We start from the raw sequence: 13,649 nt of genomic DNA, 5'->3' as shown, positions 1-13,649 counted from the left end.
TCTGAGGTGGTTAGCATACAATATTTGCTGTTATCCTAGGTTTGAATTAGACATTGACTGTTGGAAGTACTAATGGACTGAACCAATGCTTAACCCACTCACGGGGTGCCGGCGCTAATACTTTGATATTTGTTGGGTTTCCGTCATTGATCATTCACTTTGCGAATGCCTATCACCCCTGAAAGAAGTTTTAATACTGATGTTTTCATTTGTTTTCATTACGGTAGGAAAGAATGAAAGTCGACTATCTACAGAACATGCCTTCATCAGACGCAACCAGAAGCTACACCTTCACCAGCAATGAGGGGAAGCGCTGTGTGGCATGGAGACGCTACGATGGGTCTATGTATTTCACCGCTGAGCCTGAAGAGTGAGTATACCTCAACCTTACTATAGTATGTTCCCATATTACAGTATTTTAAGTACACCATAAAGGAGTAATCACCTAACCATGGATCTGTTAACTGAAAGTTTCATAGCTACCATAGCACTTAACTCCTCTTGAATACCCAGCCCCACATCAGCAAGGGAGTAACGATTGTCAAATCAATGTTGACGGTCAATCGTCTGTGAACTGAAAAAACTGAACTGAACAAAATTAGCCAGTTTAGGTACTTGGCTCTTCAATGAGTGTGAAAGTGTTTGTCTGTTTGCAAATGTCTATGTTCTATTCTTTGCATAACTTGTTATTGAATACAACTCAAGTAGAGAACCTGCACTTAATTTTCTCTATTCTCTTTGAGGCTGGTTGACCCGGTCGTCAAAGCCATTAAGGGTGGTGCTGTGGGTGCTCTGACGGAGATGGTGAAGACTGGGAGAAACCTGACGGAGAGGAATAAGTTGGGGTGGCTGCCTCTGCACGAGGCTGCAACCCATGGGAAGAAGGAATGCCTTGATATCTTACTGGAAGGTGAGCCACAAAGTTTTGGGATTGTGCCAATCCCCATACCATCATACCCTATAAAATATCAAAACTATTTTTGGAATTCCTGTTGCATCTGTTTTTAGCCCCCTTCAACCAAGCATGGAATGTAAATAAATTAGCACTAGTGTCGAAAGAGACCTTTTAACTCACAATACTTACTGCATTAATTTCAAAACCACTTCTTGCTGAATACCCAGGGATAGGCTAGCGATAATGTATGAAGGTTTACTTTGCTAATCAAGTGCCATGCCAGGTTTTTGACTTGACACGGTCTGATTTCACAGTATCTTCTCAATTCTGCATCGTCTAAATGTCTAAATGCCATGTGATTCTTAAACACCCAACATTTTAAACTGTCAATATGATCACACTTGCTCACACAACTGCTAATCCTGTCCTGTCATTGAATCCAGCCCATCCTGAGGTGATTAACAGGCGCACAATGAAGGACCAGACTCCTCTCTTCCTAGCTGTGGTGGCTGAACATGTGTCCTGCGTTCAGTGCCTGCTGGAGAAAGGAGCTAACCCCGTCCTCGCTGACAAGGACAGGGAAACCCCTCTATATAAAGGTACATACCTATGCATAAAGGACACCCGCATGTCATTCTTTGAGACAATGATTGCAAGTTTGGGTAATGCGAAGTTATTAAGTCACATAACCTAATCTTACAGTGTCCATATTAAGACAGCATCAATCTAGCTCATTTAGTTTTTTAACATTCAGATTCATAGCCATGGGATGATCGGGCTATATTCAACAAAACATGTGTTCACTGTTTCTCTCCCTCTCTCTAACAATCCATCCATATGTCCCGTTCAAAGCTTGCGAGGGAGAGAATGTTGAGATGGTGGCAATGCTTTTGGGCTTTGGGGCCGGGGTGAACAAGCATTGTATTCAGGGCTGGACCGCCCTCCACGAGGCTGTGATCCGCAACAACATGGAGATATGTGAGCTGCTGATGAGGGCGGGGGCCAAGCTCAGTCCAGTCAACATGTATGGTATCACTCCCCTGTTCGCTGCAGCCCAGACTGGACATGCTGAAGTCCTGAACTTCCTCATCACCAACGGTAACCAGTATGCTGGCTTGAGCGTGGAAGTGTGTTGATTTGCTTAAGTACAGATAAAAGCTTTTGTCATCAGCTTTATTAGATATGTGACTCCTATCACAAATTGAATTTATGATTTAGGTTGAATTTATTATATTTTTTAAAGTGTTTTTTCTCCCGCAAGACAATGTGATTGTGTTAATTAAACCAAACAGCATGCCACTGAAGTCGTACATCCTAAACTCTAAAGAAAGTTCTTAGTGACATTTGTCTCGTGTAAAACGTCTGTGTGGGCCCTTTGATGATACAGGTGCAGACGTTAACAGCCAGGCAAACGATGGGGCCACACCGCTCTATGAAGCCTGTAAGAACGGACATGGGGAGATCGTGGAGCTCCTGCTGTCTCAGAAAGCAGATGCCAACAAACCCACCAAAGCTGGACTTCTGCCCATTCATATCGCTGCCCAACGTGGATATGATGAGTAGGTAGAAATATCATACATTCTCATACAATAACTACATTTTTACCACAATATGAATGGATTTGATGTCAAGGAAATCTTCATTCAAAGATTTTGTGTGAATAAAGGTATCTATTCTCATCTCCATTTTCACTTTATGGTGTTATGTGTAACGTCACTAAAGTTTGTGAGGAAAGACCACACCTTGAAACATTTACATCTCCTCCCCTCTCGACAATCAATGGCTGTATATATATACCACAGTTAACCCATTATATGACCAGATACTCTAGTGGCCGCTCTAACAATGAAAATAAATGTCTTCATAAATGGAAGGCAGTCGGGAGGAGACAAGATCAAGTGGGAACAACAGGCACAATGGTTTCCACTAGTTACCACAGCCACAAAGTCAAAATGGACTATATGGTAAAAATGTATGAAAACAAAAATGTGCTTTTTGGTTTTAATTTAAGGTTAGGGTTAGGCATAAGGTTTGCAGTGTAGTTAGGGTTAGGTTTAGAAATCACAGAAATTGTAGAATCAGGTCAGGTTTATGACTTTATGACTAGTGACGACCAGGCACAATTCTGATATAAAGTGTTTTTTCTCAAAGTTGCCACGATGTCACGTTTCCTACTTATATCAGTATACTCGTACTTGTAAGCTAATGCACTTCTTAACATAGTAACAACCTAATCATTACGAAACTTATTTTCGATCAAATCAAATCAAACTTTATTTGTCACATGCGCCGAATACAACAAGTGTAGACCTTACCGTGAAATGCTTACTTACAAGCCCTTAACTAACAGTGCAGTTCAAGAAGAGTTAAGAAAATATTTACTAAATAAAGTAAAAGATAATAAAAAGTAACACAATAACATAACAATAACGAGCAATATACAGGGAGTACCGTGAGGTAATTTGTACATGTAGGTAGGGGTGAAGTGACTATGCATAAATAATAAACAGCGAGTAGCAGCAGTGTACAAAACAAATGTAATAGTACGGTGGCCATTTGATTAATTGTTCAGCAGTCTTATGGCTTGGGGGTAAGCCAAACGTAGCAAATCGGCCATTACATTTTATGTTAACTAAATTCGACACTCTCATGGACATCCATACAAAAACTTGTTTAAATGGAGAAAAAAACGTATCGTACTGGAGAAGACAGATTTTGGGTTGAGATATCCCTCTCACTTCACCTCTTCTTCTTTGTATTTACTCACCCTATTCTGTTCCTGTTATCGTAATCTTTCGTTGCATTTCGAACTTGCTCCTGTCAAGTCTCGTTCACTCTGTTTGTCTCACAACCTCGTGATTGAAATCAGCTGGCTCTTGGGATTCATGCTTTAGAGTTTTATTTTGGTTCGTTTGCTACCTTCAGGCTCTTTATCTCCCTTGATCCTCTCGTTTCACGGACCAGCAAGCTACCAGCCTTCCTGACATTTACTCTTCGGCCAGCTCCAACATGCCTCAACCCGGGGTGTCTGCGGCCCATTCTCAAGACCGCGCTTTCCCGAGCACATCTCCCGACCGACACCTCCACGGCCCTGCTTCAACGAACGCAAAAGAGCATCTCCCGGCATCATGCAAGCCTCACTCCTCGGTGGACCCGTGAAACTTTTCTGAAAACAGCATCCAAGTCCCGGCAATTCATTTCTAATTCATTTTTATATATTTATTTTTATTTCACCTTTATTTAACCAGGTTGAGAACAAGTTCTCATTTACAACTACGACCTGGCCAAGATGAAGCAAAGCAGTGCGACAAAAACAACAACACAGAGTTACACATAAACAAACGTACAGTCAATAACACAATAGAAAAATATATGTACAGTGTGTGCAAATGTAGAAGAGTAGGGAGGTAAGGCAATAAATAGGCTACAGAGGCGAAATAATTAGAATTTAGCATTAACACTGGAGTGATAGATGTGCAGATGATGATGTGCAAGTAGAGATACTGGGGTGCAAAAGAGCAAGAGGGTAAGTAATAATATGGGGATGAGGTAGTTGGGTGTGCTATTTACAGATTGGCTGTGTACAGGTACAGTGATGTGTAAACTGATCTGACAGCTGATGCTTAAAGTTAGAGAGGGAGATATAAGACTCCAGCTTCAGTGATTTTTGCAATTCGTTCCAGTCATTGGCAGCATAGAACTGGAAGGAAAGGCGGCCAAATTAAGTGTTGGCTTTGGGGATGACCAGTGAAATATACCTGCTGGAGCGCGTGCTGCAAGTGGGTGTTGCTATGGTGACCAGTGAGCTGAGATAAGACGGGGCTTATTCTAGCAAAGACTTATAGATGACCTGGAGCCAGTGGGTTTGGCGACGGATATGTATCAAGTACCAGCCAACGAGAGAATACAGGTCGCAGTGGTGGGTAGCATATGGGGCTTTGGTGACAAAACGGATGACACTGTGATAGACTACATCCAGTTTGCTGAGTAGAGTATTGGAGGCTATTTTGTAAATGACATCGCCTAAGTCAAGGATCGGTAGGATAGTCAGTTTTACGAGGGTATGTTTGGCAGCATGAGTGAAGGATGCTTTGTTGCGAAATAGGATGCCGATTCTAGATTTCATTTTGGATTGGAGATGCTTAATGTGAGTCTGGAAGGAGTGTATGCAGTCTAACCAGACACCTAGGTATTTGTAGTTGTCCACATATTCTAAGTCAGAACCGTCCAGAGTAGTGATGCTAGGTGGGCGGGAGGGTGCGGGCAAAAATCGGTTGAAGAGCATGGACTTAGTTTTACTAGCATTTAAAAGCAGTTGGGGGCCACAGAACGCATGCTGTATGGTGTTGAAGCTCGTTTGGAGGTTTGTTAGCACAGTGTCCAAAGAAGGGCCAGATGTATACAGAATGGTGTCGTCTGAGTAGAGCTGGATCAGAGAATCACAATCAGCAAGAGCGACATCATTGATATGTACAGAGAAAAGAGTCAGCCCGAGAATTGAACATGTGGCACCCCATAGAGACTGCAAGAGGTCCGGACAACAGGCCCTCCGATTTGACACACTGAACTCAGTCTGAGAAGTAGTTGGTGAACCAGGCGAGGCAGTCATTTGAGAAGCCAAGGCTATTGAGTCTGCCGATAAGAATGTGGTGATTGACAGAGTCGAAAGCCTTGGCCAGGTCGATGAAGACGGCTGCACAGTACTTTCTTTCATCGATGGCGGTTATGATATCGTTTAGGACCTTGAGCGTGGTTGAGGTGCACCCATGACCAGCTCAGAAACCAGATTGCATAGCGGAGAAGGTACGGTGGGATTCAAAATGATCGGTGATCTGTTTTTTTTACTTTGCTTTCAAAGATTTTAGAAAGGCAGGGCAGGATGGATATAGGTCTATAACAGTTTGGGTCTAGAGTGTCTCCCCCTTTGAAGAGGTGGATGACCGCAGCAGCTTTCCAATCTTTGGGGATCTCAGACGATACGAAACAGAGGTTGAACAGGCTAATAATAGGGGTTGCAACAATTTCAGCGGATAATATTAGAAAGAGAGGGTCCAGATTGTCTAGCCCGGCTGATTTGTAGGGATCCAGATTTTGCAGTTCTTTCAGAACATCAGCTGTCTGGAATTGGGTGAAGGAGAAGCGGAGGGTGGGGACTTGGGCAAGTTGCTGCAAGGGGTGGAGAGCTGTTGGCCGGGGTAGGGGTAGCCAGGTGGAAAGCATAGCCAGCCGTAGAAAAATGCTTCTTGAAATTATCAATTATCGTCGATTTATCCATGGTGACAGGGCTATATCTATTCCTGGTTCTACATTTTTTGAATGGGGCATGCTTATTTAAGATGGTGAAGAAAGCACTTTGAAGAGCAACCAGGCATCCCCTACTGACGGGGTGAGGTCAATATCCTTCCAGGATACCCGGCCCAGGTTGATTAGAAAGGCCTGCTCGCTGAAGTGTTTTAGGGAGCGTTTGACAGTGATGAAGGGTGGTTGTTTGACCGCGGACCCATTACGCATGCAGGCAATGAGGCAGTGATCACTGAGATCCTGGTTGAAGACAGCAGAGGTGTATTTAGAGGGCAAGTTGGTCAGGATGATATCTAAGAGGGTTACGGATTTAGGGTTGTACCTGGTAGTTTCCTTGATAATTTGTGTGAGATTAAGGGCATCTATTTTAGATTGTAGGATGGCCGGGGTGTTAAGCATGTCCCAGTTTAGGTCACCTAACAGTACAAACTCTGAAGATAAATGGGGGGCGATCAATTCACATATGGTGTCCAGGGCACAGCTTGGGGCTGAAGGGGGTCTATAACAAGCGGCAATGGTGAGAGACTTGTTTCTGGAAAGGTGGATTTTTAAAAGTATAAGCTCAAATTGTTTGGGCACAGACCTGGAAAGTATGACAGAACTCTGCAGACTATCTCTGCAGTAGATTGCAACTCCGCCCCCTTTGGCAGTTCTATCTTGTCGGAAAATGTTATAGTTAGGAATGGAAATTTCAGGATATTTGGTGGCCTTCCTAAGCCAGGATTCAGACACAGCTAAAGCAGTGAATAAAACAAACTTAGGGAGGAGGCTTCTAATGTTAACATGCATGAAACCAAGGGTTTTATGGTTACAGAAGTCAAAAAATGAGAGCACCTGGGGAATGGGAGTGATGCTGGGGGCTTCAGGGCCTGGGTTAACCTCTACATCACCAGAGGAACAGAGGAGGAGTAGGATAAGGGTATGGCTAAAGGCTATCAGAACTGGTCGTCTAGTGCGTTCGGAACAGAGAGTAAAAGGAGCAGATTTCTGGTCGCGGAAGAATAGATTCAAGGCATAATGTACAGACAAGGGTATGGTAGGATGTGAGTACAGTTGAGGTAGACCTAGGCATTGAGTGACGATGAGAGGTTTTTTTCATCTCGGGAAAGCGTGCAGTAATTAATCTCAAAGCAGTCCCTGTTCCACATTCTCCTCTGTGTTAACTCCATAGTTATTTTATATATTATGGGCTGGCATCAAAAACCATACAGCTCAATCACCATACAGCTGCTAGGCTACACTCTCAGGAAAAAGGGTTCCAAAAAGGTTATTCGACTGTCACTGTGAGAGAACCCTTTGAAAAAACATTTGGGTTCCATGTAGAACCCTTTTGGGTTCCATGTAGAAATAGGATTCTACCTGGAACCAAAAAGGGTTCTCCCACAGGGACAGCAGAAGAACCATTGTATGTTCTGGATGTCACATTGTGCCGTTTAAGGCAAGAATCTCATCGTTCTAAGCATTCTCCCTTCAATCCCGTTTTACCTTCATTCATGTTGTGTCATTGTGGACAGTGGTGTAAAGTCGTAAAAAGTAACAATAATTAAAATTACTACTTAAGTAGTTTTGGGGGTATCTGTACTTACTTTGTTATTAATACTTTTGACAACTTTTACTTTTACTCCACTACTTTCCTAAATATAATAATGTACTTTTTACACCTACATTTTCTCTGACACCCAAAAGTACTAGTTACATTTTGAAAGCTTAGCAGGACAGTAAAATGGTCCAATTCATGTACTTATCAAGAGATAATCCCAGGTCACCCCTACTGCCTCTGATCTGGCAGACTCACTAAACACAAATGCTTTGTTTGTAAATTATGTCTGAGTGTTGGAGTGTGCCCCTGGCTATCCGTAAATGTAAAACATACAATAATAATTGTGCCGTCAGGTTTGCTTAATATAAGGTATTTTAAATTATTTTTACTTTTGATACATATGTATATTTTAGCAATTACATTGACTTTTGATACTTAAGTATATTTAAAACCAAATACTTTTTTTGACAATTGGGTACATTTTCCACCACTGATTGTGGATAAAAGTGCTGCTGTTGGCACTTTTATTATGCAATTAATTTAATTAAAAAGTATTGTCCAGGGTCACATTTACCACAGTCCATGTGAGGGCAGGCCACATATATCATCAGCTTGCATCAAATTGTTGCATTATGCTCATTTCAACTAAATACTAAATACTAAACATCCTTATGTAATGGCATGGCGTCCATCCTGCCATGATTGTTTTTGCTCTCTCTTGCTATCTTGCTCTCTCCCTTTTCCCATTTATCTTCCACTCAACTACTTCTCCCTCTCTCTGGTTAGTCGACTATGGCTGCCCCTGTTGACTGGTACGACAATCATATTTCAAGTTTCAAGTGTTATTAGTTGTACAGTATGTACGGGATACACATGGTATACACCATCCAACAAAATGCTTACCTTCAGGTTCCTTCTCGACAATGCAACAATAATAAGAAATAATAAGAAAAAGTGAATAGGAACAAAAAGTAAATGGCTCAGTAGAATAAACATACTGTAATACAGGAAGGCACAATTTATAGTCCAATATTTACATGTGTTTTGGGGAAGGTGGGATTGGGGGGCAAGTGTTTAAATTGTACAGTATTTAGCAATCATAATAAGATTCTTGTAGCAGCAGTTGTGATGTGTGTGTGTGTAGCATGAATGTGTGTGTGAGTGCATGTGTGCTAAGGTGCGGAGAATCCGAGCAGGTGGTCAGTCCAGTTCAAGTGTTCAGCATTCTGATTGCTTGTAGATAGAAACTGTCACTGAGTCTATTGGGATCAGGCGTCATGCTCCGATACCATCTGCCCAACGGTGAGGGAGTAAACAGCTCGTGACTGGGGTGTGAGGGGTCCTTGACAATGCTGTTGGCCTTCCTCAGGAACCGTTTCTAGTAGATATCCTAGATGGGTGCGAGTACGGTCCCAGTGATGTACTGGGCAGACTTCACCACCCACTGGAGGGCCTTGCGGTCAGGGACTGAGCAATTCCTGTACCAGGCCGTGATGTAATCTGTCTGGAAGATCTAAATGGTGCAGTGGTAGTATTTGGAGAGGACCCGTGGTGGCATGTCAAATTTCTTCAGCCGCCTTAGGAAGTGGAGACGCTTTTGCACCTTCTTGCCAAGAGTGGTGGTGTTGTTGGTACATCCACCTCCACCATGTTCCCCACTGCCCAACGACACCACCCTCACGAGGGATGACATTCCTTGTCGCCTCCACTGCCTGATATTCATTCCACCGCCACCAAATCGGCCGCAGCCCAATTCTTCCTCAGTAATTCTTCTAACTACAAGATCCGAGCTCAAGATCACGCCATAATCTTTACCACCAAATGCTGTAAGAGGACTGCACTTCCTCTTTTTGCGTCACCTCGATTCCCATCTCAGCTCAGACGTTTACCATTCATATCATCTACCCCTGCCCTCTGGACACTCAGGGCATTAGAACTACCATCCATCCATTCAAACCATCAAGCCCTCTGACATGTTCACGTTCTCGCACGTCTCGGGAGTCCTGACCCTTCCTCTTTGGGGATTAACTCTGGGCCGAGAAGCAGAGACCACCAGGACTCCCACCCCAACACTGTCTTCATCTCTCCCTCCCGATCCTTTAATGACCAAGTAACCAACAACCTGAACCATCAAGCTCCATCGACCATCCTGAACCATCAAGCTCTATCGACCATCCTGAACTTTCAAGATCCTTCAACAATCCTGAACCTTCAAGATCCTTTCACCATCCGGTCTATCAAGATCCTTCATCCATCCTGAACCATCAAGCTTCTTCAACCATCCAAAACTGTCATGCTCGTTCAGTCATCCAGAGTCATCCTCCAATCATGCGACAGCATCTCTCATGATGCCTACCAAGAAGCTTTCATTCTACAACCACCTAAAAATCATCTAACCTCATTCGAAGCCTGCATGACGTCATTGCACATTCATACCTTGTAACCTTTTCCTGCATTAAAATATCTCAAACATATTTATGTTGAAGATGTGGTCTGTACCTAAAGTAGTGAACCAAAAGTTATTGTTAGACAAAGCAGAATGTGCTGTAGATCTTCACCTAACCACACTAGGATTCTTTGAACCTCTTCCCTATTCCCTAATCTCCTATCCTGTCGGCTATTCCCTATGCTTTTCCTATTCAGGATCGTGTCCAGACTGATCCAAGTCACCAGCAAGTTCAGAGTGCGACGCAGTGGCATCAGTCCCCTCCATCTTGCCGCCGAACACAACAAAGACAACACCCTGGAGGTTCTGATCGAGGCAGACTTCGACGTCAATGCCAAGCTGTCCACCGACCGCTCTTCCATATACCAGGATCGACGAACCACTGCACTCTATTTCGCAGTCACCAACAGCAACGTTGATGCTGCCGCCATGCTTCTTGAGGCCGGCGCAAACCCAAACCTGGACATCTTCAACCCGCTACTGGTGGCTGTGAAGCAGGGTTGTGTCCAAATGGTGTGCTTACTGGTGGAGCACAGGGCAGACGTCAATGTTAAAATCCCAACTCACCCCACCTCGTTCCCGGCAAGTGTCATGTTCTGTATGAAGTATCTATCTCTGCTCAAGTACCTCATGGACAATGGCTGTGACGCCCTATCCTGTTTCAAGTGTGAGCATGGCACCAAACCACACCCACCGATGAGGAATGTATACAAGGATGACCTAGGTCTCTGCCATGAGGAGCCCGGTGTGCAGGTAGGTGGGATTAGCAGAAATATGGTTATTTTGTGGTTTGAGAGAAAATATGTTTGGGAAAGAGATCAAACAGGAAATTACATGCTAGGTGGTTGGTTGGGGGTGGTCGACATGGGAATGCCAATAGTTTGAATCCAGGCACATTTAGTTTTTTACTGTTTTGTTTTCTAACCCTTACGTTAACCACTTGTTTGCATGCCAAAGTAGAACCTTACCCCAACCACTCACCAGCATGCCTCAACATAACCTGTTCAACTTGCATGTACATTTCTGTCATTTTGGGATTCAGAGAATCCGAGAGCGATTCTCAGGCTCTTAGAATTCTGTGTTTGTTGTGAGATCAAGTTGGCCACTCGTTTATTTAAATTTGATGGTAACGGTAACCACTGCACTGGCCCCCCAAAACCAGAGACTAGGGAGCAGTTTTACCACAGAATTCAAATAACTTAATTGCAGTTACATTTGCGGCAACTTGTGGCATTATGCTTCTAAATGCATTATGTATAGCATTTCTTGATTCTGTCAAGGCTCAGGAGAAGACCCAGATGCAGACAGTTTCGAAGTAACAAAAGTTTATTACAAAAACAGGGGGGCAGGCAAACGACAGGTCAAGGACAGGCAGAGGTCAGTAATCCAGGGTGGTGTGACAAGGTACAGAACGACAGGCAGGCTCAGGGTCAGGGCAGGCAGAATGGTCAAAAAATGGGAAAGCTAGAAAACAGGAACAATAGACAGAAAGGTGCATGGGAAAAAAACGCTGGTTGGCTTGACGAAACAAAACAAACTGGTGTAACAGTATAACTTTAGTACGTCCCCTCGCCCCGACCTGGGCGCGAACCAGGGACCCTCTGCACACATCAACAACGGTCGCCCACGAAGCATCGTTACCCATCGCTCCACAAAGGCCACGGCCCTTGCAGAGCAAGGTGCAACCCTACTTCTAGGTTTCAGAGCAAGTGACGTAACTGATTGAAACGCTACTAGCGCGTACCCGCTAACTAGCTAGCCATTTCACATCCGTTACACTCACCCCCCTTTCAACCTCCTCCTTTTCCGCAGCAACCAGTGATCCGGGTCAACAGCATCAATGTAACAGTATAACTTTAGTACGTCCCCTCGCCCCGACACGGGCGCGAACCAGGGACCTTCTGCACACATCAACAACGGTCGCCCACGAAGCATCGTTACCCATCGCGCCACAAAGGCCGCGGCCCTTGCAGAGCAAGGTGCAACCCTACTTCTAGGTTTCAGAGCAAGTGACGTAACTGATTGAAACGCTACTAGCGCGTACCCGCTAACTAGCTAGCCATTTCACATCCGTTACACTGGCAACAGACAAACACAGGTATAAATACACTGGGGATAATGAGGAAGCTGGGCAACACCTGGAGGGGGGTGGAGACAAGCACAAAGACAGGTGAAGCAGATCAGGGTGTGACAGATTCCTTTTTCTACTCTACTGTCAGTTCTGTGACATTATCTCCAGTCCCTCAATACGTCATTGGGCAGGACCCATCATAGATGCACTTCTAGACTACGTCGGTAATGTGCAGCTGTGCTCCAGACTCACTGAACATCTGGACAGCTACGAGGCCTGGGCTTGTATCAAGGAGAAATCGAGTGAGTACCTTCTTCATCAGGGTCCAACTCTGTCTAAACAGGTTAGATATATTTACACAAGTTTGCAACAACTTTCAAATGTGTCAAAAAGGACATTTAAGGGTGACATTTCCCCTCACAGTTCCCCCTCACAGAAATTGTTCAAGCAAAGTCACAACATAAATTGCGTTGCAGATTATAATTTCACTTAGTTTACAGCGCAGGTGGCTTTGCGACAGGACAATGTTGCCCTAAGACATTTCCTAGTGAGTACAGGATTTTCCTTCTTCCATATGCTTTTATAACACTGTAACTTAAGATTATCTTATGGAGAACCTATACTTGTGCATGCCAATCCTTTATTCAACAGTGCCCCCACGGAGCCTTTTGCAGTTGTGCAGGCTGAAGATCCGACAACGGGTGGGAGTCCACAGACTGAGGCAGATCAGCACCTTACCCCTACCGGGGAGACTTGTCAACTTTCTGAACCATGAGGAGTGATCCATAGCACAATAAGGACACTGGCATGGAATTCAATACTGTAGAGTTGTTAACATTCTGTTTATGCATGTGATTGTGTCTGGTTAAAGGTAAATTCTATAAGATTACATGCAGCTAATTGCAATAAAAGGATTGACAAAGCTCATATGAGTTTACCACATCCTGAATCAATGCAGATTTAATCCTTATTCTTTTACATTTTGGTTTACACACAAACATTTAGGAAACAATGTGGTAAGCCACCGAACGTACCAAACAAACCCCTTCATTCAAAGAAAATTGAAGGAGCATGACAGATCTGGCATTCTATTTCAACGCAAAGCGTGTCATCCGGACTTGTTAGAACAGGAAATCTTGCATTTTGTTACAATGGTGCTCTTACTTGATTTCACCCTTTATGAAAAATTGTTTTTTAACCTTGTTGCTTTTATTTCTTAAAGTAGAAGTGAAAAATGTACGTATCACTATTTAGTTTTTATGTATGGAGTGAAACTTATATTCAATACTTATTGTGTGAATGCACATGCTTAATAAGCTCCCACCTTTATTTGTCTATCCATGTTACATGTACCTACACCGTGTCACGTTATACATTTGATTTTTGTTGTGTTATT

General features: G+C 43.6%; 1 protein-coding gene across 1 annotated transcript; it reads left to right on the top strand.

Moving 5' to 3' along the window:
- The first annotated feature begins 233 nt into the window (after positions 1-233).
- Positions 234-13,035, top strand: LOC120023960 (ankyrin repeat and SOCS box protein 2-like). The gene is made up of 8 exons (XM_038968059.1): positions 234-370; positions 744-910; positions 1,339-1,494; positions 1,748-1,993; positions 2,283-2,454; positions 10,380-10,935; positions 12,402-12,555; positions 12,905-13,035. The coding sequence occupies exons 1-8, from the start codon at positions 234-236 to the stop codon at positions 13,033-13,035; spliced, it is 1,719 nt and encodes a 572-aa protein (XP_038823987.1).
- Positions 13,036-13,649: the final 614 nt, after the last annotated feature.

This window comes from Salvelinus namaycush, chromosome 29 (genome assembly GCF_016432855.1).
Source record: "Salvelinus namaycush isolate Seneca chromosome 29, SaNama_1.0, whole genome shotgun sequence".
NCBI lineage: Eukaryota > Metazoa > Chordata > Actinopteri > Salmoniformes > Salmonidae > Salvelinus > Salvelinus namaycush.
Note: the sequence above shows the minus strand (reverse complement) of the source record. Positions and strands in the feature narration are given on the sequence as shown.

Bases quoted from the DNA above. Each gene is read 5' to 3' on its own strand.
- LOC120023960 (XM_038968059.1), top strand. From the start codon at position 234: ATGAAAGTCGACTATCTACAGAACATGCCTTCATCAGACGCAACCAGA. The intron at 371-743 runs GTGAGTATACCT...ATTCTCTTTGAG, and splicing joins TTCACCGCTGAGCCTGAAGA to GCTGGTTGACCCGGTCGTCA. The intron at 12,556-12,904 runs GTGAGTACCTTC...TTTATTCAACAG, and splicing joins TTGTATCAAGGAGAAATCGA to TGCCCCCACGGAGCCTTTTG.